The sequence below is a fragment of the Lampris incognitus genome, chromosome 9 (genome assembly GCF_029633865.1).
Source record: "Lampris incognitus isolate fLamInc1 chromosome 9, fLamInc1.hap2, whole genome shotgun sequence".
Lineage (NCBI taxonomy): Eukaryota > Metazoa > Chordata > Actinopteri > Lampriformes > Lampridae > Lampris > Lampris incognitus.
Window position 1 is genome coordinate 10,872,518 of NC_079219.1, and position 25,253 is coordinate 10,897,770.

General features: G+C 41.7%; 1 protein-coding gene across 1 annotated transcript in view; it reads right to left on the reverse strand.

The window, feature by feature from the left end:
* The window catches only part of plin6 (perilipin 6), a 37,410-nt gene extending 23,333 nt beyond the window's left edge, over positions 1 to 14,077 (reverse strand). Inside the window, exon 1 of the mRNA XM_056286162.1 lies at positions 13,839 to 14,077. Within this exon, the coding sequence (XP_056142137.1) occupies positions 13,839 to 14,077 (239 nt within the window). The remainder of the gene's footprint in view (positions 1 to 13,838) is intronic.
* Positions 14,078 to 25,253: the final 11,176 nt, after the last annotated feature.

A 25,253-nucleotide genomic window follows, 5' to 3' on the forward strand; every position in this document is an offset into this window, starting at 1 on the left:
GACATTCCCATGAATCAGTGAAAAGGGGGGGGGGGTAAATCTGCCAGCCATCAGGGCAGAGGCAGAGCTAGGCTGTCAGCACAAAGGGGGCAAAGCATTCTCGAGAGGCCCTTCTGATAAAATCATTTTAAAATTCACAGCTGGAAAACAGCGGATATAAATAAACTATCCTATCCATAAACACAAATTATCATTTATTTAGCTAAGCAAGCCTATGCCTTGCTTAGCATATGGTGAACCCACTTTGTCAAACAAGCCTGTTCTGAAGAAAAATAAAATAAAATGTGTTGTCAGTTGCTTTCAACACCGCAGTCGGTTTCAGCACCAAGGGCAGCATGCGTGCATCGATTGACGAATGGTTCAGTACCACCACCGATAGACAGAGACAGGCCAGGTTCACTGTCTCAATACCATGTCTCTAACAATTGTGATTGATTTTCACAATACATTTTTTTTGCACATACACATGGATATATTTGGAACTACATAACCATAAATGCATTACACATAATCCATATACAGTACATCCAGAAAGGATTCACACCCCTTCACTTTCCCCACATTTTGTTATGTTACAGCCTTGTCCAAAATGGATTAAATTCCTTTTCTTTCCCTCATCAATCTACATGCAATACACCATAATGACAAAGCGAAAAGGGTTTTGTGGAAATGTTTGCAAATTTATTAAAAATAAAGAACTAAAATATTGCATGTACATAAGTATTCACACCCTTTACTCAGTACTTGGTTGAGGCACCCTTGGCAGTGATTACAGCCTCAAGTCTTCTTGGGTATGAAGCTACAAGCTTGGCACACCTACAGTGGCTTGCAAAAGTATTCATACCCCTTGAACTTTTCCACATTTTGTCACGTTTCAACCACAAACATAAATATATTTTATTGGAATTTTATGTGAAAGACCAACACAAAGTAGCACACAATTGTGAAGTACAAAGAAAATGATACAGGATTTAAAAAATGTTTTACAAATAAAAAACTGAAAAGTGCGGTGTGCAAAAGTATTCAACCCCCTGAGTCAATACTTTGTGGAACCGCCTTTTGCTGCAATTACAGCTACAAGTCTTTTGGGGTATGTCTCTACCAGCTTTGCACATCTAGAGACTGAAATTTTTGCCCATTCTTCTTTGCAAACAGCTCAAGCTCAGTCAGATTAGATGGAGAGCGTTTGTGAACGGCAGTTTTCAGATCTTGCCACAGATTCTCAATTGGATTTAGGTCTGGACTTGGACTGGGCCATTCTAACACATGAATATGTTTTGTTTTAAACCATTCCATTGTAGCCCTGGCTTTACGTTTAGGGTCGTTGTCCTGCTGGAAGGTGAACCTCCGCCCCAGTCTCAAGTCTTTTGCAGACTCCAACAGGTTTTCTTCCAAGATTGCCCTGTATTTGGCTCCATCCATCTTCCCATCAACTCTGACCATCTTCCCTGTCCCTGCTGAAGAGAAGCACCCCCAGAGCATGATGCTGCCACCACCATGTTTGACAGTGGGGATGGTGTGTTCAGAGTGATGTGCAGTGTTAGTTTCCGCCACACACAGCGTTTTGCATTTAGGCCAAAAAGTTGAATTTTGGTCTCATCTGACCAGAGCACCTTCTTCCACATGTTTGCTGTGTCCCCCACATGGCTTCTGGCAAACTGCAAACGGGAATTCTTATGGTTTTCTTTTAACAATGGCTTTCTTCTTGCCACTCTTCCATAAAGGCCAGATTTGTGCAGTGCACGACCAATAGTTGTCCTGTGGACAGATTCCCCCACTGTGGATCTCTGCAGTTCGTCCAGAGTCACCATGGGCCTCTTGGCTGCATCTCTGATCAGTGTTCTCCTTGTTCGGCCTGTAAGTTTAGGTGGACGGCCGTGTCTTGGCAGGTTTGCAGTTGTGCCATACTCTTTCCATTTCAGGATGATGGATTGAACAGTGCTCCGTGAGATGTTCAAAGCTTGGGAAATCTTTTTATAGCCTAACCCTGCTTTAATCTTCTCCACAACTTTATCCCTGACCTGTCTGGTGTGTTCCTTGGACTTCATGATGCTGTTTGCGCCCCAATATTCTCTTAACAAACCTCTGAGGCCGTCACAGAACAGCTGTATTTGTACTGAGATTAGATTACACACAGGTTGACTCTATTTAGTCATTGGGTCAACATTCGATCATTCAGCAATCATCAGGCAACTTCTGAAGGCAATTGATTGCACTCAGAGAAAAGGGGGCTGAATACTTTTGCACACCGCAATTTTCAGTTTTTTATTCGTAAATTTTTTTTAAAATCATGTGTAATTTTCTTTGTACTTCACAATTGTGTGCCACTTTGTGTTGGTCTTTCACATACAATTCCAATAAAATATATTTATGTTTTTGGTCGTAACGTGACAAAATGTGGAAAAGTTCAAGGGGTATGAATACTATTTCAAGCCACTGTATATTTGGGGTATTTCTCCCATTCTTCTCTGCAGATCCTCTCGAGCTCTGTAGGGTTAGATGGGGAGTGTCGCTGCACAGCTATTTTCAGGTCTTTCCAGAGATGTTCAATGGGGTTCAATCTGGGCTCTGGCTGGGCCACTCAAGGACATTCACAGACTTGTCCCGAAGCCACTCCTTTGTTGTCTTGGCTGTGTGCTTAGGGTCGTTGTCGTGTTGAAGGGTAAACCTTCGCCCCAGTCTGAGGTCCTGAGCGCTCTGGAGCAGGTTTTCATCAAGGATCTCTCTGTACTTTGCTCCATTCATCTTTCCCTCGATCCTGACTAGTCTCTCAGTCCTGCCGCTTAAAAACATCCCCACAGCATGATGCTGCCACCACCATGCTTCACTGTAGGGATGGTATTAGCAAGGTGATGAGAGGTGCCTGGTTTCCTCCAGACGTGACGTTTGGCATTCAGGCCAAAGAGTTCAATCTTGGTTTCATCAGACCAGAGAATCTTGTTTCTCATGGCCCGAGAGTCCTTTGGGTGCTTTTTGGCAAACTCCAAGCGGGCTGTTATGTGCCTTTTACTAAGCAGAGGCTTCCGTCTGGCCACTCTACCATAAAGGCCTGATTGGTGGAGTGCTGCAGAGATGGTTGTCCTTCTGGAAGGTTCTCCCATCTCCACAGAGGATCGCTGGAGCTCTGTCAGAGTGACCATTGGGTTCTTGGTCACCCCCCTGACCAAGGCCTTTCTCCCCCGATTGCTCAGTTTGGCTGGGCGGCCAGCTCTAGGAAGAGTCCTGGTGGATTCAAACCTCTTCCATTTATGAATGATGGAGACCACTGTGCTCTTCAAAGCTGTAGAAATGTTTTTGTACCCTTCGCCAGATCTGTGCCTCGATACAATCCTGTCTCGGAGGTCCACAGACAATTCCTTTGACTTCATGGCTTGGTTTCTGCTCTGACATGCATGTCAACAGTGGGACCTTATATAGACAGGTGTGTGCCTTTCCAAATCATGTCCAATCAATTGAATTTACTACAGGTGGACTCCAATCCAGATGTAGAAACATCTCAAGGATGATCAGTGGAAACAGGATGAACCTGAGCTCAATTTTGAGTGTCATAGCAAAGGGTGTGAATACTTACGTACATGCAATATTTCAGTTTTTTATTTTTAATAAATTTGCAAAAATTTCTACAAAACCTTTTTTGCTTTGTCATTATGGGGTATTATGTGTAGATTGATGAGAAAAAAAGGAATTTAATCTATTTTGGAATAAGGCTGTAACATAACAAAATGTGGGGAAAGTGAAGGGGTGTGAATACTTTCCGGATGCACTGTACATATATTAGTACACAGATTGCACATGTATCTTGCCATACATATTATTCATAATACACGCATACATATAGAAAAAAGAAAAAGGAAAATAAACAGACAAAAAAAGTCTCCTAACAACTTGCAATGAATGAGGGGAGATATTACTTATTCTGTCATAAAGAATTGATATCAAGTCTTTGCAGTGTGGGGATAAAGAGATGTCTCCTAAATTGCCTAAAATGTCTCCTAAATTGTGACCAAATTCTAACTGAATGGCACACTATTGGGTTGGAAGAAAACTGGCTTTGAGGAGCGGGTGAGGAGGCACAGATTAAGGAGCGTAAAGGAAATGGGCTGGAAGTGTGTTCTATTTGTATCCAAGCCTCACAGTTGTCTTGCACCTCAATTTTCAAAGTGGGGGCCACGGCCCCCTGGGGGGGAGCCAGGAGGCACCAGGGGGTCCAGGAGAGAAAAATGCAGTTAAAAAAAAATAATAACGAAAATGAAATTAAATATATCAAAAAATAAATTTCAATTCAAATTCAATTCATAAGATTATTGTGCCGGTTTAAAATATCAGTTGTAATAAATCTTTCCATACCGAAATGAGGTCTCTGCCACGCCCTTCTTTCAACCGCAGCCAATAAATAACTAACCATCTGCCTGTCAGTCAAAGCATGTTTAGCTGCCAACTGTTGCCCGAGCGTGTTAATCAAATCACAAGTTAGCTTACGACTGCTTCTTGCGCTAGCGAGCTAACGTTAGCTTTTTTCTGTGGCCGTGGAATTTAGCTAGTTAGCTGGTGCTAGCTTAAAATAATGGAGAAGTTTTTGAAGAGAAAAACGTCAGACGAGCAAACTGGAGACAGCAACGAGCAGATTGGAGGCAGCAATGAGCAGATTGGAGGCAGCAGCTCAGCTGGAAAAAATGCACGAACACGGAACTCCTGGCCAACTAAAACACGAAGATACGACCAAGCGTACATAAAGTATGGCTTTACATCCGCAAGTAAAAATGGACATGATATTCCTAAATGTGTTCTCTCCCTCGAGACCCTCTCGAATGAGTGTCTGAAGCCATCTAAACTTGAACGACACTTGAATCAAAAGCACCCGTCAGAGGCCGACAAATCACTAGAATTTTTCAAACGAAAAGAACATCTGGCCAGGCAGTCGGCTACTTTTGGGCAGCAAGTTACGGTTTCTGAATGGGCATTGAAGGCATCCTTTTTGGCCTCATACCACATTGCCCGTGCTAAGAAACCGCACACAACTGGAGAAAAATTAATTCTACCAGCTACCAAAGATATTGTCAGAGAATTGCTTGGTGAGGATGCCACCAGCAAAATCAACACTGTACCACTCTCCGACAATTCCTTGAGTCGGCGGATAGGTGACATGGCTCAGGATGGGCCCGTTCAGCTTTTGGAACAGGTGAGAACCAGCGAGTATTTTGCACTTCAGCTGGACGAGAGCACGGACGTGTCCAATGCTGCACAACTGCTTGTGTACATCCAATTCATTTCCCAGGAAAGCTTTGTGAGGAAATATTATTTTGCAAAGCACTGTGTGGGGGTTTGTTCTGACGGGGCAGCATCCACGACCAGCCAAAAGAGTGGAGTGACAGCATTCATCAGGCAGAAGGCCCCCAATGCTGTTGCCACGCACTGCATGCTCCACCGCGAGGCGCTCGTACTGAAACGGATCGATGATGAACTTCATCAGGTATTACAGGACGTTATACACATCATCAATTTCATAAAAGCACGCCCCCTGAAACACCGACTGTTCGCTCTTTTGTGTAACGAGATGGGCGCTAGATTTGAGGGTTTGCTGCTCCACTCCAATGTACGCTGGCTTTCACGAGGGGCTGTTCTCAGTCGCGTATTTGAGCTTCGAAGGGAAATCGCTGAATTCCTCTCGTCTGAAAACCATCAGCTGCTGGCAGACTGTTTTTCAGATGCATCATTGATTCAGAAACTCGTATATTTGTCGGACATTTTCCAGCATCTAAATAAACTGAATCAGAACATGCAGGGGCGTGATACATACATATTACATGTCCAGAACAAAATGTGTGCTTTTTCCAAGAAAATCACATTGTGGTTGAGCAAACTCCAGGAGAGAGTGACAGAGATGTTCCCACATCTTCACTAAGAGCTGCTGTCATCTGGTGTTGAATCAGGCACCATCTCACCACTTATTCAATCCCACCTGGAGCACATGCAGGGATATTTCAAAGACTATTTCCCTGACCTTGACAATTCCCACCAAGACTGGATCAGAGACCCTTTTGCACACGGAGTAGGTGCCACTCTGGATATGAAGTCCCAAGAGGAACTCATTGATATGTCAAATTCAGGGGAATTGAAAATGAAATTTGATGCTCTTTCACTCCGTGAGTACTGGCTGTATGTGAGAATGGACTGTCCTACCCTGGCTGATAGGGCTGTCAAATCCCTTCTTCCATTTGCCACCACATACCTTTGCGAGTCAGGATTCTCAACATTGAAAGTACTGAAAGAAAAGCACAGAGCACGTTTGCACGTGGACAATGACATGTGTATGGCACTCACAAACCTAAAACCCAGGATTGATAAACTGTGTAGGAGCCACCGAGCCCACCCTTCCCACTAGTGAGGCGCGCGCGCGTGCGTGCACACACACACACACACAAACACACACACACACACACACACACACACAATGAACGATAAGAAAGAACATTACACAAAGAAAGAACGTTGAACATTGTAAAACAGAATGACAGAATGTTTATATAGTAGAAAGAAATATTGAATATAACAAGTCTGGGAAATGACATTAATAATAAGAAAGACAATTACTGAAAGAAAGAAATGTTGAACATTGTAAAACTGAGAAATGACACTGAATGTTTACAATAAAACAGGAAATATTTAATAGTAATTTGGGGAAATTAAATGAATAATAAGAAAGAAAAATACTAAAAGAAAGAACTGTTGATGAATATTGTAAAGCACAAATGACAATGTTTGGTTAATAAAAGAAAGAATATTGAATATAATACAACTGAGAAATTATTTGAAATGTAAATTAAATTAATATTGCATTCATAAAAATAAGGAAATATTAAGAAGCTGTATGTTTGATTTTTTTATATTTACCAGTGTAATTTTTTTAAGCCATGTCGCAATAGGGGGGCCCCAGCCAGAGGCTACAGCTATTAAGGGGTCCTTGGCATGAAAGAGTTTGGGAACCCCTAGTCTTGCGCACACTCCCCCATCCAGCATAATATTTTCTTGATATTACAAGCCTAATAATAATATATGAAATCGGGTAGAGCAAGGCGAGCAAGCTTTTTAGGTCTCTGCAGCGCACTGCTTTTAATACTATGTGGTTTACCATTCCAGATACATGAAGCTATACTCTTCTCTAATCTACTCATATATTTTCGGAATGTGTGTGTGTGTGGCGTTAGTGTAGATAGCGGGACCGAAAACTAAAGCACTTATTATCCTAATTCTTCTTGGAGGTGGTAGGTATTGTCTCAGAGAGTAAGGGAAAAATCCCAGAAAATTAAAATTATGCATAATTATGCATAAATATGCAAAATATGCATTTTTCTAAAAATGGCTAAAAACCACTTTTCTCGGCATTTCAGATGATTCTGAGCATCTTTTGATTTTTTCACCTATATAAAAAAAAATTCTGGGACTTAGAAATGTTTTGGCATTATGCAAAATATATGCATTTTTGCAAAAATGCACTTATGATCCTAATTGTTTTTAGAGGTGGTAGGTATTGTTCCAGAGAGGACCAGGAAAATAGCAGAAAATTAAAATATAATTATAATAATTATGCGTAATTATGCAAAATATGCATTTTCTAAAAATGGCTAAAAACCACTTTTCTCGGCATTTCAGACGATTCTGAGCATTTGGGGGGGGGTTGGAGTGGGGGGGGGGGGTAAACCACTTTTCTCGGCATTTCAGGGGATTCCGAGCATTTGGGGGGAGGGAGTTGGAGTGGGGGGGGTTTAGGGGCAGGCGGTTGGCTGGCAGGATGAAGAGGAGGGAGATTTAGACGGGTGGATAACCAAGCTGCTACATTGTAGCGGGGTTCTTCTAGTGAATTAATGAAAGACTTCTTGATCAGAATGGGGATATTTTGGAATAGGTAAGTGAATTTTGGTAATATAATCATTTTAATAAGATCGACTCCTCCAACTATGGACAGGGGGAGCTTTATCCATCCAGCCATAATTTGTTTACATTTTTCAAATAAAATACCAAAATTCTTGGTGAAAAGAGCGAAAAAAGTGCATGTGATTTCAACCCCAAGATAAAGTCGTTTTTTACTATCTTGACTGGGAAATGTGAGATAGAAATTAGGGTAGGTGCCTCATTAAGGGGGAACTCTGGGAGCAGGATAAGTGGTTCAGATAATGGACGGATGGATTTCACTTTTCTGAAAATTAACTTTGTATCCTGAAACTTTTCCAAACTTAGTCAAAATATCAATAATGGGAGGAATGGAAGTTAAGGGGTTCGAAATATACAACAGAAGATCATCTGCATACAACCACAGTTTATAAGTTATGTCCACACGTTCCACTCCCCAAAACTCCCTAGACTGTGTAAGAGCAATAGCTAAGGGCTCAATGGTGATAGCGAAAAGAAGGGGCGACAAGGGGCAGCCTTAATGAGTACCCCTGCCGAGTGAGAAATATCTAGATTGTTATCCATTGGTGATCACACTGGCCAAAGGAAGAGAGTAAAGTAGTATAATCCATGAGATGAAGACATCGTCAAATTAAAATTTATTTAGGGCTGAAAACAAATATTGCCATTCAATCCGTTTTAATGCTTTTTCAGCATCAAGTGATACAACCATTTCAGGGGAGCGACTCAGAGGGGAGTACATAATATTTGGTAATTTTCTCAAATTTAAGCTGGAATGCCTATTTAGAATGAAACCTGTTTGGTCTGGAGATATAATCTGAGGCAAAATCTTCTCTCATCTCACTGCTAGAATTTTAGCTAGTATCTTATAATCTACATTTAATAAGGAAATCGGACAATATGAAGCACACTGAAGTGGGTCTTTATCCATTTTTGGCAGAAGTGTTATCAACACTTGTCATAGGATTTGTGGAAGGCACCCCACTGACAGAGATTAATTAAACATGACTTGAAGCAGGGGGGACAAGTTGGAAGCAAATTTTTTGCAAAATACAGAGGTGAAGTCATCTGGTCCAGGTGTCTTATTATTTTGCAAGAATTTAATAGCTTCAAGAATTTCTGTCTCAGAAATCTCACCACCCAGTGTGCGGCTTTGTAGGACTGAGACTGAGGGGAAGGTTAGGTTCTCCAGGAAGGAGTCAAGTTGTGGACGATTTCCATCACATTCAGAACCATATAACTTACTGTAATATTGCTTAACATCTTTGTTAATTTCTACCTGGTCCATTACCATTTCCCCTGCTTGACTGCAAATGTTAGTGATTAAGGGAGAAGTAGCTTGACGTGCTTGCTGAGCTAGTAGCCTGTCGGCCTTGTCATCTGATTCGTAAGTGTTGCACTGAGCTTTTGTGAGTAGATATACCACCCTGTCTGTAGAAAGTAAGTCATATTCTGTCTGCAGATGCAGTCTTTCTTTGAAAAGGGTTGGAGGAGGAGTAATATCTATCAATGTCAGCCATGGATTATAGAGTCTAGAAGCTCTTGCTTTATTTACCTTAGAAGAGTATTCAATTATCTGCCCATGAAGATAGGCCTTGAGTGCCTCCCATAAGATTAAATGGGACGTTTCTGAGGAAACATTAGTTGCAAGAAAAAAACTAATTTGAGAAGAGACAAAGTGTATACATTGTTCATCAGTTAATAGGACAGGGTTGAATCCCCAGCAACGAGAGGGCCTGGGGCAGTTAGGTAGAGCTAAACAAAATTAAATTGCACCATGATCTGAAATGATAATACTTCGATATGAGCAGGGGCTTACATTCCCCAGTGGTCTATTCAAGAAGAAAGTAGTCAATGTGAGTATATCTATGGTGGACCTTAGAGAAGAAAGAAAAAACTTTTTGATCAGGGAACTTAAATCTTCAGATGTCTGAAAGACCATTTTGAGTGTTGTAATCATTGATAACCTTAGCAGATTTAGAGAGTGGCTGAGCTCTGTTTGACGATCTATCCAAAATAGAGTTGAGAACACAGTTAGTCGCCTCCCAGTATCAAATTATAATAATTATGCCAGGGTATAATAGAGAATAGCTTGTTGAAAAAAATATGATCATCACTGTTTGGGGCATAAACATTGACCAAAATAACACCACTGGTGAACAGTTGCCCAGAGACAATAACAGATCTCCCGTTTAGATCACTAATTACCTCTTTCACTTGGAATGGGATATCTTTATGTATGAGGATTGCTGTTCCTCTGGCTTTAGCATTGAATCATGAATGAAATACTTGACCAAACCATCCTCTTTTAAAGGTAAACAGCCTGATTATTTACAAGATGGGTTTCTTGTACAAAGGCTACACCCGCATTTAAGTGTTGTAAGTGGGACATAATTTTCTATATTTTAATACAATTATTTATGCCTTTAGTATTTAGAGACACAAAGTGGATGGGTCGGTTCTGAGTGTAATTAGAGATCACTGTCATTTATTATTAACCTGGTTTGAATAGTACAAATGAGCGACAAGCAAATCACACCAAGGGCTTGGTACTTAATAATTGAAGATGAAGGAAATATGGGAGCAGCAGAGATGAAAGGGGAAAAGAAAGAACCCTCAGTACCATGTCTTATACAGGAATAACAAAGATGAAATAGAGACAGTAGTCTATAAATACATATTTATAAAGGTCTATAATGTGGAATACTGCAAGTACCTGGGGGTGTATATAGATAATAAACTGGACTGGGCTAAGAAACTGATGGTCTCTACAAGAAGGGACAGAGCCGTCTCTACTTTTTGAAGAGGCTGAAGACCTTCAACATCTGCCAGTCAATGCTTAGGATGTGGTATGCGTCTGTGGTGGCCAGTGCTCTCCTGTTTGCTGTTGTGTGTTGGGACAGCAGGTTAAGGGTAGTGGATGCAAACAGGCTCAATAAACTGATCTGCAAGGCTGGTGACATTGTAGGGGTGGAGCTGGACTCTCTGGCGGCGGTTTTCTTGAGGAGGATGCTGTTGAAGTTCTATGCCATCACCAACAATGTCTCCAACCCATTCCATGACGTACTTGGTCGGACACAGGAGTACTTTTAGTAATAGATTCATTCTGCCGAAATGCACTACAGAGCGCCACAGGAGGTCATTCCTGCCTGTGGCCATCAAACTTTACAACTCCTCCCTCAGAATGTCAGACACTGCGTCAATAGTCATTAGACTGGCCCTTCGACTTATTTGACCCTGCCGGGTGTTAGTTTGTGCTTTTTGTTTCATGCTGCAGTAATACAGTATAGATACGGTGTTATATGCTGGAGCATAGTGCATATACGTTTACATATTTTATTTTATTCTTCTTTCTATTTCTTATTTCATCTTCAGTTTCTATTTATTTCTATTTTCTTGTTATCTTGTTAGCTTATCTTTACTAGAGCGTGAGTGTCTTTAATAGGACCCAATTTCCCCTCGGGGGTGAATAAAGTATTCTGATTCTGATAACACTAAAAGATCTATTCAAACATAAAATAGCCACAGCGTTCTAAAATACTGTACAAGGCCTATTCAAACATAAAATAGACTCAGCGGTCTATATCACTATACCAGGCCTACTCAAATATAAAATAGACTCAGCGGTCTACATCAGTATAAAAGGCCTATTCAAACATAAATAGACACTGTGGTCTACATCACATTACAAAGCCTATTCCATCATAAAACAGACACAGCATTCTGGTAACACTATACAAGGCCTATTGAAACATAAAATAGACAGCGATATTCAATACTATACAAGGCCTATTCAATCATTAAATAGACAAAGCGGTCTACATGACTATACAAGGCCTATTCAAATATAAAAGAAACACAGCGGTCTACACCATTACAAGGCCTAATTAATCATTAAATAGACAAAGCGGCAGTGGCGTGTCGTCCACTAGGGGCGCTAGGGCGCCGCCCTACCTACAGTTCCAATTGGAAAATAAGTATTGTAATAAATAAATACTTTTTTAAATTGTGGTGCCGTGTGTGTAAAAATCCAACTGTTATATTTACATAAAGCATGTATTATAATAGAAAAGTGTGATAACTGATGAAAAAACATTGCTTGCAATCTTTTGTCTGTGTACCTAAGGGTGCATTTTTCTCCGCCTGATGGGAGACACGCGAGTTTAAATGCAGCCACGCCATCGCACACTGGATTGGTTTACAGCACGCACCGAAAAGAGCTGATTCTTGGGTGGAGAAATACCCACCCGATTTGGTAGATGGTGCTGTGTAAAACTGTATGCATAGTAGTTGTTAGTGGTAGAGCAGGAAGTCGAGGAGTTGGCTAGCAGTTAGTAAAGTGGCTAATGTAACAATGGCTGATGTGCTAGAGGAACAACCTACTCCTAACACTGTTGATTCTTTGTTTGAAAAACCATTTGAACGGAGAAGTTTGTCTGACAAGCTCATTGTCAAGCAGTTGGGTCCAGATCAGCCTGAGAACCCCAACATTCGACAGCCCTCTGGTGATCGTGGCAAATCATACATCAGGAATTTTGCCAGCAACTGGTATGCACGGAAACCATGGATCTGTGGATGTGACAAACAGCATGCTGTTTTTTGCTTTCTGTGCTTACTTTTTCGAACGTTCACATCGGACAAGGCTTGGACTGAAACTGGAGAGAGCGATCTTAAGCATCTTTCTGAAAAAATAAAAAAAACATGAAGACAGTAAGGCTCATATGGATAATGCCATGAAACTAGCCATGTTTGGGAGAACTAACATTGCTAGCTAACTTAGCGACAGCTACAGGATCGGTGTTGCTCAACACAAGGAAGAGGTGAACAGGAATAGAGCTATACTTTCAAGGATTATTGACTGTGTCAAATTTTGTGGAGCATATGAACATGGATTACGTGGCCATGATGAGAGCAGTGCCACTGCCAACCCTAGGATTTTTATCGGACTAGTGAATTTTGCAGCTGAATTGGACAGTGTGTTGAAACAACATTTGGAAACGGCAACCGTAAAAAACGACATGAGGGTTGCGGTCACTTACACTCCCACCAATCATGTTATGATGAGTGAAAATACAGAGGAACCATATTAAATTAAACATACATGATTCCATATAGGCTAACCATTTTAAGTTTCATGGCTATAGTATACTAGATTGCTAAAGAATAAGCATGTCTGAGTGGTTGAGGTGTCACTCCGCTAATCACTCACTCTCTAGGAGAAGAACCAATTTCTATGATCGAAGGTTTAGATGGATGATCTTGTTTTCCTACTGGATGATCTTGTTTTTCTACTAACACCTTTACACAGCATACTAAACCATCACTCTCTTCCGTGGTTTCAACCACGCGTCCTAGATGCCACTGGTTTCTAGGAAAGGTGTCTTCCTTAATGATGACTTCCGGGTAAACATTTTCCCACATGTGGTTTCCCACATGTGGTGCACCTGAATGGCTTCCCCCTTGTATGAATCCTTATGCTTTTTTCTTTAGGGAGAATGATAGGGTGTTTAAATTCAAGACTGAGCGATGACTGCTTCAGTTTTCCACCGACATGAAGAATACCTCTGTCCAAAATAGGATCGAGGCAAAATAGAGGACTTGAGCTTGGAAGACTGTCTCCTCTTGGAAGTGTCTTCATCTCTTGAGAGAAGGCTTCTTGTTGCACAAGCTTTATTACCACCTCAGCAGCTCTCTCATGTTCTTCAACAGTCACAAGTTCACTGCGATATTCTTGCTCAGACTTCAGCCTCTTGATCCTCGCAACCACCTTAACCAGTCTTGTCCAGAAAGAAAACCAACTCAGACGGCTGAGGATGTTTGGCTGGGAAGGTTAGTGTTTGATTGCAAACACCCGAATAGCCTTGAATTCAGGATCGCCAACAAGCAGCTCATTTGAGAGGTGAGACTTTGGGTATATTTCTTGCTCCCACAGGAACTTAGGTCCTGATAGCCAGTTTGTTGCAGAGATGTCTGATGAAGGGAGACCTCTGGAGGCTTGGTCGGCTGGGTTTTCTGCTGTGTCGATGTAGTACCACTGGTTGGGATCTGTATTTGCTCTTATCAGTTGCACATGTTTTGCAACAAAGACATGAAATCTTCGTGCTTCATTGTTGATATACGCCAGGACAACCTGAGAGTCTGTCCAGAAGAACTCTTCGTCAATCTGCATTTCAAGCTCATTTTTTAGCATGACACTTAATCTTGTGGAGACCACGGCTGCTGAAAGTTCCAGTCTTGGAATGCTTGTGAGCTTTGTTGGTGCAACTCTTGCTTAGGCCATCACAAGACAGCAGTGGACTTCACCCCTTTCATTTTTGAATCTGAGATAGGAACATGTCCCATATCCCACATTACTAGTATCCGAGAAGTGGTGCAGTTCTGTATTGACAGTTCTGCCGAAATCTTGTGGGCGGTAGCATCTCGGTATTCAGACTTCCTTCAGCTTCTGAAGACCATTCTTCCATTCCTCCCACCGTGGGTTTAAGTGCTCAGGAAGTGGTCCATCCCATCCGATACCTCTACAGCACAGCTCCTGAAGGACGCACTTTCCGCTTAGGGTGAATGGAGCGACAAACCCCAGTGGATCATACAAGGAAGCAATGACTGACAAGATATCACGGCGTGTTGAGGGCCTATCCGGTAAGTCGACATTGAAGCTGAAGATGTCATGTTCTAGTGATCACTGGATACCGAGTGCACGTTCTGCTGGTGTAGCATTCAGGCCAAGATTGAGTGGTTTGGTTGTTACTGCTCTTTCTGATGGGTCCACAGAGTTCAGGACTTCTCTTTCATTCGAGTTGAATTTGTGAAGGTGTAGACCTCCTCTTTTGCACAACTCTTGTGCCTCAATGACCAGCTTCTTGGCCTCTTCTATTGAGGGGACACTGGTTAGACCATCATCCATGTAGACGTTCTTCTCACAAAAGGCTGATGCTGTTGGATAATTCTCTTTTTGTTGTCGAGCTAGGTACTTCAGGCCAATGTTGGCACATCCGGGGGACGAAGCAGTGCCGAAAAGGTGGACAGCCATCTGATACTCTTGTGGTTCTCCTTCCAAATCTCCGGTCTCCCACCAGAGAAACCTTAGGTAGTTCCGTGATTCAGGAGAGACAGAGAATTGGTGGAACATCTTCTCGATGTCACAGATCACAGCTACATCTTCTTTCCTCAAGCTACAGAGCACTCCCAACAGGGAGTTGATCAGGTCAGGGCCTGTCAGCAGCATGTCATTTAAAGAGACACTGTGGAACTTCGCTGAACAATCAAACACGACCCTTATCTTTTCTGGCTTCTTGTGGTGGTACATCCCATGGTGGGGTATGTACCACACAGTCTGCTCTTCAGGTGTTTTAGGGGCTGGCTCCACGTCACCTTTGATCATCATGTCCTCCATGAAGGCGGTGTACTGGTCGCGATACTGTTTGTTGGCCTTCAACCTTTTCTTTAAGTATTGCAGTCGGACTATAGCCAGCCTTTTGTTGTTTGGTAGTGAAGGTGGACTATTGCTCTTGAAAGGGAGAGGCATTTCATAGAATCCGTCTTCCCCTGACTGATGTTGTCGCTAAGAAGCTGTACAAAGCGGACGTCATCTTGGGATACATACTTGTCCTTGTCTTCGTATCTCCTTTCATTGAAGTCTGATTCCAAGACCTTCAGCACATCAGTGGTAGATGGAACTGGTATTTCCCTCACTGCAACGTGATGCACAAAACTCTGGTTTCCCTGTCGATCCAAATGCGGGTTGGATGAGCCTACTATACTCCATCCAAGTTCAGTTCTTTGCACAAAGGGATCGTTATCACTTCCTGTGATGACCTCAAGGGCGGCTAATGCTAACGGACAGTCATTTCCGATTAACAATCCTACTTCACAGCCTTGTAGTGGAGGTAGCTTGTTTGCTAGATGTTTGAGATGAGGCCATTGCAGTGCAGTCTTCCTAGTTGGAATGTAGGACTTGTCTACTGGAATGAAGTTGCGGGTGTAGGCTTGGCGTAGTTGAATCTGTTTTTCAGAGTGTAGCCCTCTAACTTGTAGACCACGAACACTTTTGCTTGCTATGACTGTGTCAACAGCCGTCATTGTGCTAAGTTTCAGTTGTACTGGTCGAGTGTCTACTTTTAGCTCTTCAAGTAGATCTTCCAAGATGAACGATGAGTCACTCTGTGTGTCAAGTAGAGCATAAGTGAGAACTTCTCTCTGTGGCTCTTCTCTGCTGATGACATGAGAACTGGGACAATGCTTGAAGTGGCAGAGGCGCGTTGCATCACTGTGTTCGACGTGACCATGTGAATTTCCTGGCTTGCATTGTCTGTGGAAGTGGAATGTTCCTCTAATGCTTCCACAGGCCTTTTATCTTTCTCTTAATGCAAGCAGGTAGGATGACGTCGGTTGCATGTGCCACAGGTGTGTCATCTTTTGCAGTCTTTGCTGCTGTGTCCCTTTCTCAGACATCCGAAGCAGAGGTGATTTTCATGAATGAAAGCCTTCTTGTCTTGCATAGTTTTTGCTGCAAAGGTGGGGCACTTGGCGACACCATGTGTTTCATCTTCACAGATGGGGCAAGGTGGTTTTGGCTTGGAATTTGATGATTCTTAGTTCTCTGAGGTGGACTTGTTCTTATGAGCACTAGTGTTGAGTGCTCTAGCTCTCTTAGGCACTCTTTCATCCGTGGGCTTGTTATTCATTAGGAATGGGGAGGCAATGGAGTTACAGACTATGTGTGCTTCTGTTTGAATGAACTCTGTGAAACATGAGAAGCTCGGGTAATCTCCAGATGTGTCCAATTCTTTCACAACAATTCAGCTCCATCTACGGACAATCCACTCTGGTAATTTTTTAAGCATCTTGTGATTTTCTTTGCAATCATTTAGAATGGACAATCCTCTAATATGGGGCATTGCCTCAATGCGGCCTTGCAGGAAGTCTGCAAACTCTCGAAGTGCAAGAGGATCATTTGCACTAACCTTGAGCCATTTCATTAGCTTGTCTCGAAAGGCTTTCTGTACAATGAAGGGGTTTGCATACCTCTCTTGTAGGACTTTCAAAGCCCCTTGATGTGCATCTTCTGAGTTTCTATAGAAGAATCCCTCTACAGCCTTGAGAGCATCTCCAGCAAGGTAGTTTTTCAGATAAAACATCTTCTCGCTAGCTGGTAGAGGCTGCCGGTCTATCAGAGCCATGAAGGACATTTTCCAGTCTATGAACTTTAAGGGTTCAACAGTGAATGTTGTTGGCTCTGGAGCAGGCAGACGGTTCATACTTAGTGAGCTTATGATTGCTTGGGTTAGACTACCTTTCTCCTGAGTTACTGGTATTTCAAGGTTTATATGGATTTTTGATTCAGTATTTCGAGGAACAGAGAGCGTAAAACTGTTGTATGCTCTCACCCGTGCCGCTGCTGCTCTTAACGTCTTTCTCAGCTTGTACCAGCTGTAGCTTTGTCTTCTCTTCTCACATCTCTGTCTCTAGTTTACGAAGTCTTGCTTGCTGAATATGGATTTCATGCATGGACTTAGCTTGTTCTTGTTTAGCTGCAAGTTCTGCTTCTGCATCAGCTCGCTTACTGGAGGCCTTGGAGGTGGAGTTTGAGTGGTTGCTGGAGGCCTTTGAGGAGGCATTTGAGTGGTTGTCTGATCTCTGGGATAACCCTGAGATTATGGTTTCTGTATTTGTGCCTCCAAAGACAGACGTATACTCATCCTTATTTAGCACCATCCTCACTCTTTCCTTCTCAAGATGGACATTGAAGGCCTCATCAACGGTCTCTAGCCGTTTACTTACAATGTCACATATCTCTGCAGTTATTATAAGACAGGCATCCATTTTATGAACAATATCTGGAGTAGCAGTGCAGTTGCGTTGGATGGGCTCATAATGTTGGCTTATTACACTGTGCCTGGCTTGAATATTGTTTTCAATTTTATCAAGGTCTTCTTGTGAACAGAATGATTTCAGTGCTGTTCTAGCTTCTCTTGCTATCTCCTTCCAGGAGTTATAAGCCTTGTTAAATGCCTTTACATGGTTCTTTGTTTCCTGATCGTGCATCTCTCGGCCCTTGTCTGTTAAGCTTCTTTCATGAGAGCTTGACCTAACCTGTTGTGTGTCAACCGTTGTCTCTTCAGGGATCGACATTTTGTTTGGCTTGTACAGTTGTGTGATTAACTTATGACTTTAGAGTGTCTTGAGTCTGGGTTTGAACTTCAGTGAATATAGACTTTCTTTAGCACTGAGTGACACCACTAGACATCTACTACTTTAAACACCCAAAGCATTTCTATCAAACAAACACTGAGCAAATCTCAAAGTACAGCACAATTACACAAATTTCCCTTTTTGATTGTCCTTACAATAACACAGGTTCAGTAGTGCTAAATGTAAGAGATGAAGTTAACTGTAGGCCTATTCTTAGATCATGCAACTAAAGTCTTTAAATCCCTTTACAATCAGAAAATATACAATAATTTTCAGGTAACTTTCAGTCCAATACGTGGATATCAACGTTAGGCTACTTTTGTCAGAAAAGGTCTCTCACTGCATCTGTGCATTCGGTAGCCTACTGTACTGATCTGCGTACTGGTTACAAATGTGGGCCAATAGACTGATAGCGGGAGTTCAGGCGTTCTTGACGCACAAGATGGCAGACGGCAGATGAGGCATTGAGTTGTCGGCAATGCTCAGCAGCAAGTTTTCACTGTAGCTGCCCTCGATATTTTTAATAAAGACGAAACGTGGAGAGTCTCAACGGGTGCATTTATTGCTTCAAACACCACACAGGTACATTCTTGTCAAGCACCGTGAAAACTATGAAGAACAGAATGACAGTCACAACACAGTTAGGCTAACTACTTCATAGCGTCACAAAATAATATACATTTAGATGAATGTACCATAAAAGAAAACACATGGGCAATAGTAGACTATACTTAACGTAAAACATGACGTACCTCGCTCTGCTTATCAAGGGGCTAGGAAAATCTTAGAACGCCATCTTGAGACACGTCTTGAAACAGCTAGCAACTTGCCAGAAACTCTGCAACTTGCTCTTCATCTCTAACATGTCTTCTAGTCTCAAACGTTTTAAACTGCTTATCAATAGTTTTGAACCAATTGCTGTTCAGTAATCATAAACATTTAGGCTAATTCTCAAGTTATGCCGTGAACACTACGATCCTTTTCATATTGTGATCTCACATGCACATGCCTTCACCTGCTTTATCGTTGAACCAACGTGAACTTCCGCTGGTCAGATGGAAAGGAAAACATTCTTCAAATTAAAAGTCCCCATACATAGGTATAGCTATCTCAAATTTAAAGTAGGTAAAAAACGACATGAGGGTTGCGGTCACTTACACATGGAAAAGAGACTCATGAAGGATATTCACAGTTTTAACTCCAAGGTAATAGACAGATTCGCATCATTGAAAGAACCACGGGCCAAATTCAACTATAAGTGAGTAGCCTACTATTGAGTAGCCTACTATTGGGAGTAGCCTTGATTGGGAGTGGAGAAACATGACCGAAAGAATCTATTGGCCTACATGCACTTGTCTTCGAACCTTTTATACAGTCGATGCTTCGAACAATCAGAAGGGGCCGGTGAAATTAATTTTGATATTTTCCAAATGCTTATCGATCAATATACTATAGTGGGCTACTGTAGGCCTATGTTACGATAGTTTAGTTTTTTCTCTCAATTATTTTCTGTCAAACACTTTCTGTGCACAATATGTACGTCTATTTGTTGGAAACTTTCCCGCATTTGCGCTACTAATTTAATGAGATTTATATGGCTGCGAATGATGGTTATGGGTGGAAATATGATTGCTTTGTGAAATTTGAAATTTGATTAGTTGTGGCTTAAATAGAATAACTGTTTCAAATACAACAACAAAAATTCACTAATACCCTATCATTTTAATTTGTCTAATTCAATTAATGCATGTTATTAAGCCTACATTACATAAATGAAATATAATGTCAGACAATGACAGGCAAACGGAAAAATAAACGAGTTCTGTTAAATATATGCAATTGGTTTTTATTTCTGAAATGTATTAGACGTTTGGAAGTAGACTTGAGTATGTTTCTTAAAAAAATATTAAATTATGTATCCTAGGGGACTAGACTTATGCCTGCTGTGTATCAAGAAAAATTATAATTCTGACATGCTGGATTCAAAGCAGCCCCACTTAGTTGAAAAGTCACAACACGCCACTGCAAAGCGGTCTACATCGCTATACAAGGCCTATTCAAATATAAAATAAACACAGTGGTCTACATCACTACAAGGCCTAATCAATCATTAAATAGACAAAGCGGTCTACATCACTGCAAGGCCTATTCAAACTAAAATAAACACAGCGGTCTACATCACTATACAAGGTCTATTAAAACATCAAACAGACACAGCGGTATTCAACACTATACAAGGCCTATTCAAAAATAAAACAGACACAGCAGTCTACATCACTACAAGACCAATTTAAATACAAAGTAGGCTGTCTACAACACCACACGCAGTGACAGACAGGTGCCGAGATGCAGTGAGCATAGAGTCAAAAGACAGATTAATCTAAACATTCTGACTGATTTCTTCATAATCAAAATTTAAGTTAATAAAGAATAAATATGAAATTTCACTCACCAATTGTTGTCCCTGCTCAGCCAGCTGTAGTATAGCGTAGTCCTTTTGTGTATTCCACCATTCTCCCTAGAACAAATTAGTCAGAATAGGTTACCGAACTTTGTACATATCTTGGTCCCTTTTGAAACTGAAAACCCAGAGTTTCCTTCAACTCTGGGTCAACTAGTTCTGAGTTTTCACTAAACCCGCTTTCTGAAAGAGAGCCCCATTTAGTTGTATTTGTTTACAGGCCAGTCTTGGTGGTGATGATGCACGATCCAGCAGCCAATGCGGCATCTACTATATATCTATGATAACTGTTCTCCTAGTACTCAGTAAACTGATACAGAGAATAGTCGATTTGCAAATACAAGAGTACTTTGATTGTACTGGTTTAAATACAAGATTTCAACATGCTTATTATAGACACAGGTACTCCACTTATTTCACCCTTACACAAACGGAGATGGATAACTCTAAGATGAAAGGTGCAGTGTTACTGGATTTTAGCGTGGCATTTGATGTTAACAATCATGATCTTTTAATTGGTAAACTAAAATGATATGGATTTAGACCAAGCACCATCTCATTTATGAAGTTATCCTTCATGCAGAGCACAAAGAGTATTACAATGGCAGCACGTCTAACTGTAAAGGGCTAGACTGTGGCCTGCTGAAGGGTAGCTATCTTGGACTACTGCCAACTTCCTAAAATGCAAATAGAGAATGCCGGCGCGTGTGCGGGGGAAGGGGGTTATATGACCTTAGACTGAGGAGTTCTGACCACTGTGGACCTATACCAAATATGTGATTATCGCATAATGCTCATTTTGTCCAAAATGACAGGTCTTGCTCTTACATCTGCATTACCCTTCGGTAGACTTATCTAAAGATATAACATAAAAATGTTCCACATATTTGGTTGTGAGAAGTCCTATCCGTTCCATACATAATCACATCAAAGAAACTACAATGGCTCCTCTGTGACTAATGGAGGAACTCCAGTGGCAGATGGTGCAGTTGGCCTTGTACATACTCATGCATCCCAGGCATTGGTAATAGTTTTCCCATTCCCTTGTGTATTTTCTTTTGATCGCTTTTTCTTTGTTTGTTTTGCCTGCGGAATATGCTGGCGGGTTGCCATTCTTTAAATCTTGTAATGCTGTCAGGCAGGCTGAAGGATAACAGAGCAGGGGGGTGTCCTTCTATTTCATACAATGCACCCTGTCTTAATAGTCCACCGTGTAATATTTCCCTCTCATAGATTAGCACTGAATTGATTTCCAAAAATATGGAACAAAGCATATATTGTACCAGTTCAATATGGAACACACCTTTTAGTTTCCAATCAGGCATGATTCCATAGTTTACAGGGTGGTTGGCAACCCTAAAATGACCTGCCATCTGTTTTGCGAAAAGCAAGTATACAAATTTACGCCGACGATTCTACACTGTATTTTGCAGCAAATACTACTGGAGAACTTGAAAAGGATTTATCTTTCGAGCTAAATTTGGCCTTTTATTGGATAAAACTAAAAATGTTGGTACTAAACTTCTCAAAGACCTAATCCATTATAGTGGGATATAGTCATAAACTATCATATATGCTTATACTTAATCTGTACTTATCTGGTGAACCAAAACAACAGGTAGATAAGGTTAAATTACTGGGTGTAATAATATATAGTCGACTGTTATGGATAGAACACATTGACATGACTGTTGGGAAAATGGGCAATGGCACTATGGCAAGAAAATGCACACATTCTGGCGCAAGTACTTAAACCTTTAATTTTAAGCCACCTGTACTATTGCACACCTGTATGGTCATCTGCATCTACATGGTCATCTGCATCTACAAGTGTAATGAGGAAACAACAAATTGCCCAGAACAGAACTGCGAGACTAGTCTTACATTGCCCTATAAAAACGAACAGACAGCATACAACATAAACTCTTATGGTTATCAGTAGAGAAAAAGCTTGCCTGAAGCACAGTCATAATCTTCAGTAATAGCATTTATTCCAATAAAACCGAATTTTTATACAGTCAAATTATCAAATGTACTAACTTTCACTTTCATTTCAATAGAACAGCAAGTGATGGCAAAATCATGTTACCGTGCACAAAATCTAATCCCTTAAAAATATTAATTTATCGTGCGCTCATTCACTGGGATAGCTGCCTCTTGTATATAAATCAGTCTAATAGAAATGCCTCATTTAAATACCATTTAAGAATGCGTTACTTAAAGTGGCTGTAGACAACTTTTCAACTCCCCTCCCCCACCCCTAGTGTTTCCAAGTGTTTTCATTGTTTATGCCACTGTCGCAAAGACAAATTGATCATTTTCCATTTGCCAGCAGCCTGTCCAAAACAAGAAACAACTGTAAGAATTTCAATTTGAATTAGAACCCTCAATCTCAGTGTTATGATAAAGGCAGAGAAAGCATCCAACAGTATTAACAAGCAGGCAGGTTGTGTTACTTACTAATCCCGTAGAAAGAATGCCAACTGAATGTTGGTTTGGAATGTTCTCTAGTCCTGGGTCTTGTATTGAACTCTGTTGCATCAAACTTCCCTGTCAAGATCTGTTTCCCGCTAGCAAGCTTTTGATACAACACCGGGACGGTTGATTAACCTTAACCTAACCTCAAACTAACTCTTAACCTAACATCAACTTAACCCTAAGCTTAACCTAATGCTTACCTTAACCTGATCGTAACCAATAGCTAACCTGTTTCCATGCAAACTCTTTTGTCTGGCTAGGGGAAACAGATCTCGATTGGGAAATAGGGTTCGACAAACACTGGAGCTCACTTCACTGGGTCAATGCCCACCTGAAGTTCACTCCTATCTTATCTCTGTTACTAAGCAAGGTGAAGGGAACAGAGGTGATGAGGAGGTGATGGGTAGGTATGGTTCAAGGAGAGGAATGTGGAAGGTCAGGTGGTGGTGGATTTTGTGAAAAGGATGGAAATGGTTGTGGTGAATACATATTTCAAGAAGAAGGATGAACACAAGGTGACATAGAAGAGTGGAGGAAAGTGCACACAGGTGGACTATATCTTATGCAGAAGGCGCAATCTGAAAGGGATTGGAGACTACAAGGTAGTGAAAGGGGAGAACGTAGCTAGGCAGCATTGGATGGTGGTCTGTAGGATGACTTTGGAGCTCAAGAAGAGGAAGAGAGTGAAGAAGGCAGAGCCAAGGATCAAATGGTGGAAGTTGAAGAAGGAACACGGTTGTCTGGAATTCAGGGGGGACTTAAGACAGGTGTGGTAGGGAAGAATTGCCAGATGGCTGGGCAATCACTGCAGAACCAATGAGGGGGACAGCTAGGAAGGTACTTGGTGTGTCATCTGGACAGAGGAAGCAAGACAATGAGACTTGGGGGTGGAATGAGGAAGTACAGCAAAGTATAAAGAGGAAGAGGTTGCCAAAGAAGAGGTGGGATAGAGAGATGAAGAAAGCAGATAGGAGTCCAAGGAGAAATCAAAGAGAGAGGTGGCAAAGGTAAAGGAAAAAGCATATGGTTAGTTGTAGGACAGGTTGGACACTAAGGATTGGGAAAAGGACTTGTACTGATTGGTTAGACAGAGGGGCCAAGCTGGGAAGGATGTGCAGCAGGTTACGGCGATGAAGGATAGAGATGGAAATGTGCGGACAAGAGAGAAGAGTGTGTTGAGAAGATGGAAGGAGTACTTTGAGGGACTGATGAATGAGGAAAATGAGAGCGAAAGAGAGACATAGACAGAGAGAGAGCAAGAGAAGGTTGGATGATGTGGGGATAGTGAATGAGGAAGTGTGATGGATTAGCAAGGAGGAAGTGAGGGCAGCTATGAAGAGGATGAAGAGTAGAAAGGCGGTTAGTCCAGATGACATACCTGTGGAAGCATGGAGATGTTTAGGAGAGATGGCAGGGGAATTTTTAACTCGACTGTTTAACATAATCTTGTAATGTGAGAGGATACGTGTGGAGTGAAGAAGCACACTGGTACCGATTTTCAAGAACAAGGGTGATGTCCAGAGCTATAGTAACTACAGAGGTATAAAGTTGATCAGCCACAGCATGAAGATATAGCCAAGAGTAATAGAAGCTTGGTTAAGAGGAGAGGTGATGATTAGCGAGCAGCAGTATGGTTTCTTGCCACAGGAGAGCACAACAGATACAATGTTTGCTTGGAGAATGTTGACGGAGAGGTATAAAGAAGGGCAGAAGGAGTTACAATGTGCCTTTATGGATTTAGAGAAAGCATATGACAAGGTGCCGAGAAAGGAAGTGTAGTATTGTATGAGGAAGTTGGGAGTGGCACAGAAGTATGTAAGAGTGGTGCGGGATATGTATGAGGGTAGTGTGACAGTGGTGAGGTGTGCAGTACGAATGACAGACAGGTTCAAGGTGGAGGTGGGATTACATCAAGGATCGGACCTGAGCCCGTTCTTGTTTGCAATGGTGATAGACAGGTTGACGGACAAGATCAGAGAGGATTCTCCATGGACTATGATCTCCATGGATGACATTGTGATCTGTAGCGAGAGTAGGGTGCAGGTTGAGGAGAGCCTAGAGAGGTGGATGTATGCACTGGAGAGAAGAGGAATGAAAGTCAGTCGGAGCGAGATGGAATACATATGCGTGAACGAGAGGGAGGACAATGGAATGGTGAGGATGCAAGGAGTAGAGGTGACAAAGGCATATGAGTTTAAATACTTGGGGTCAACTG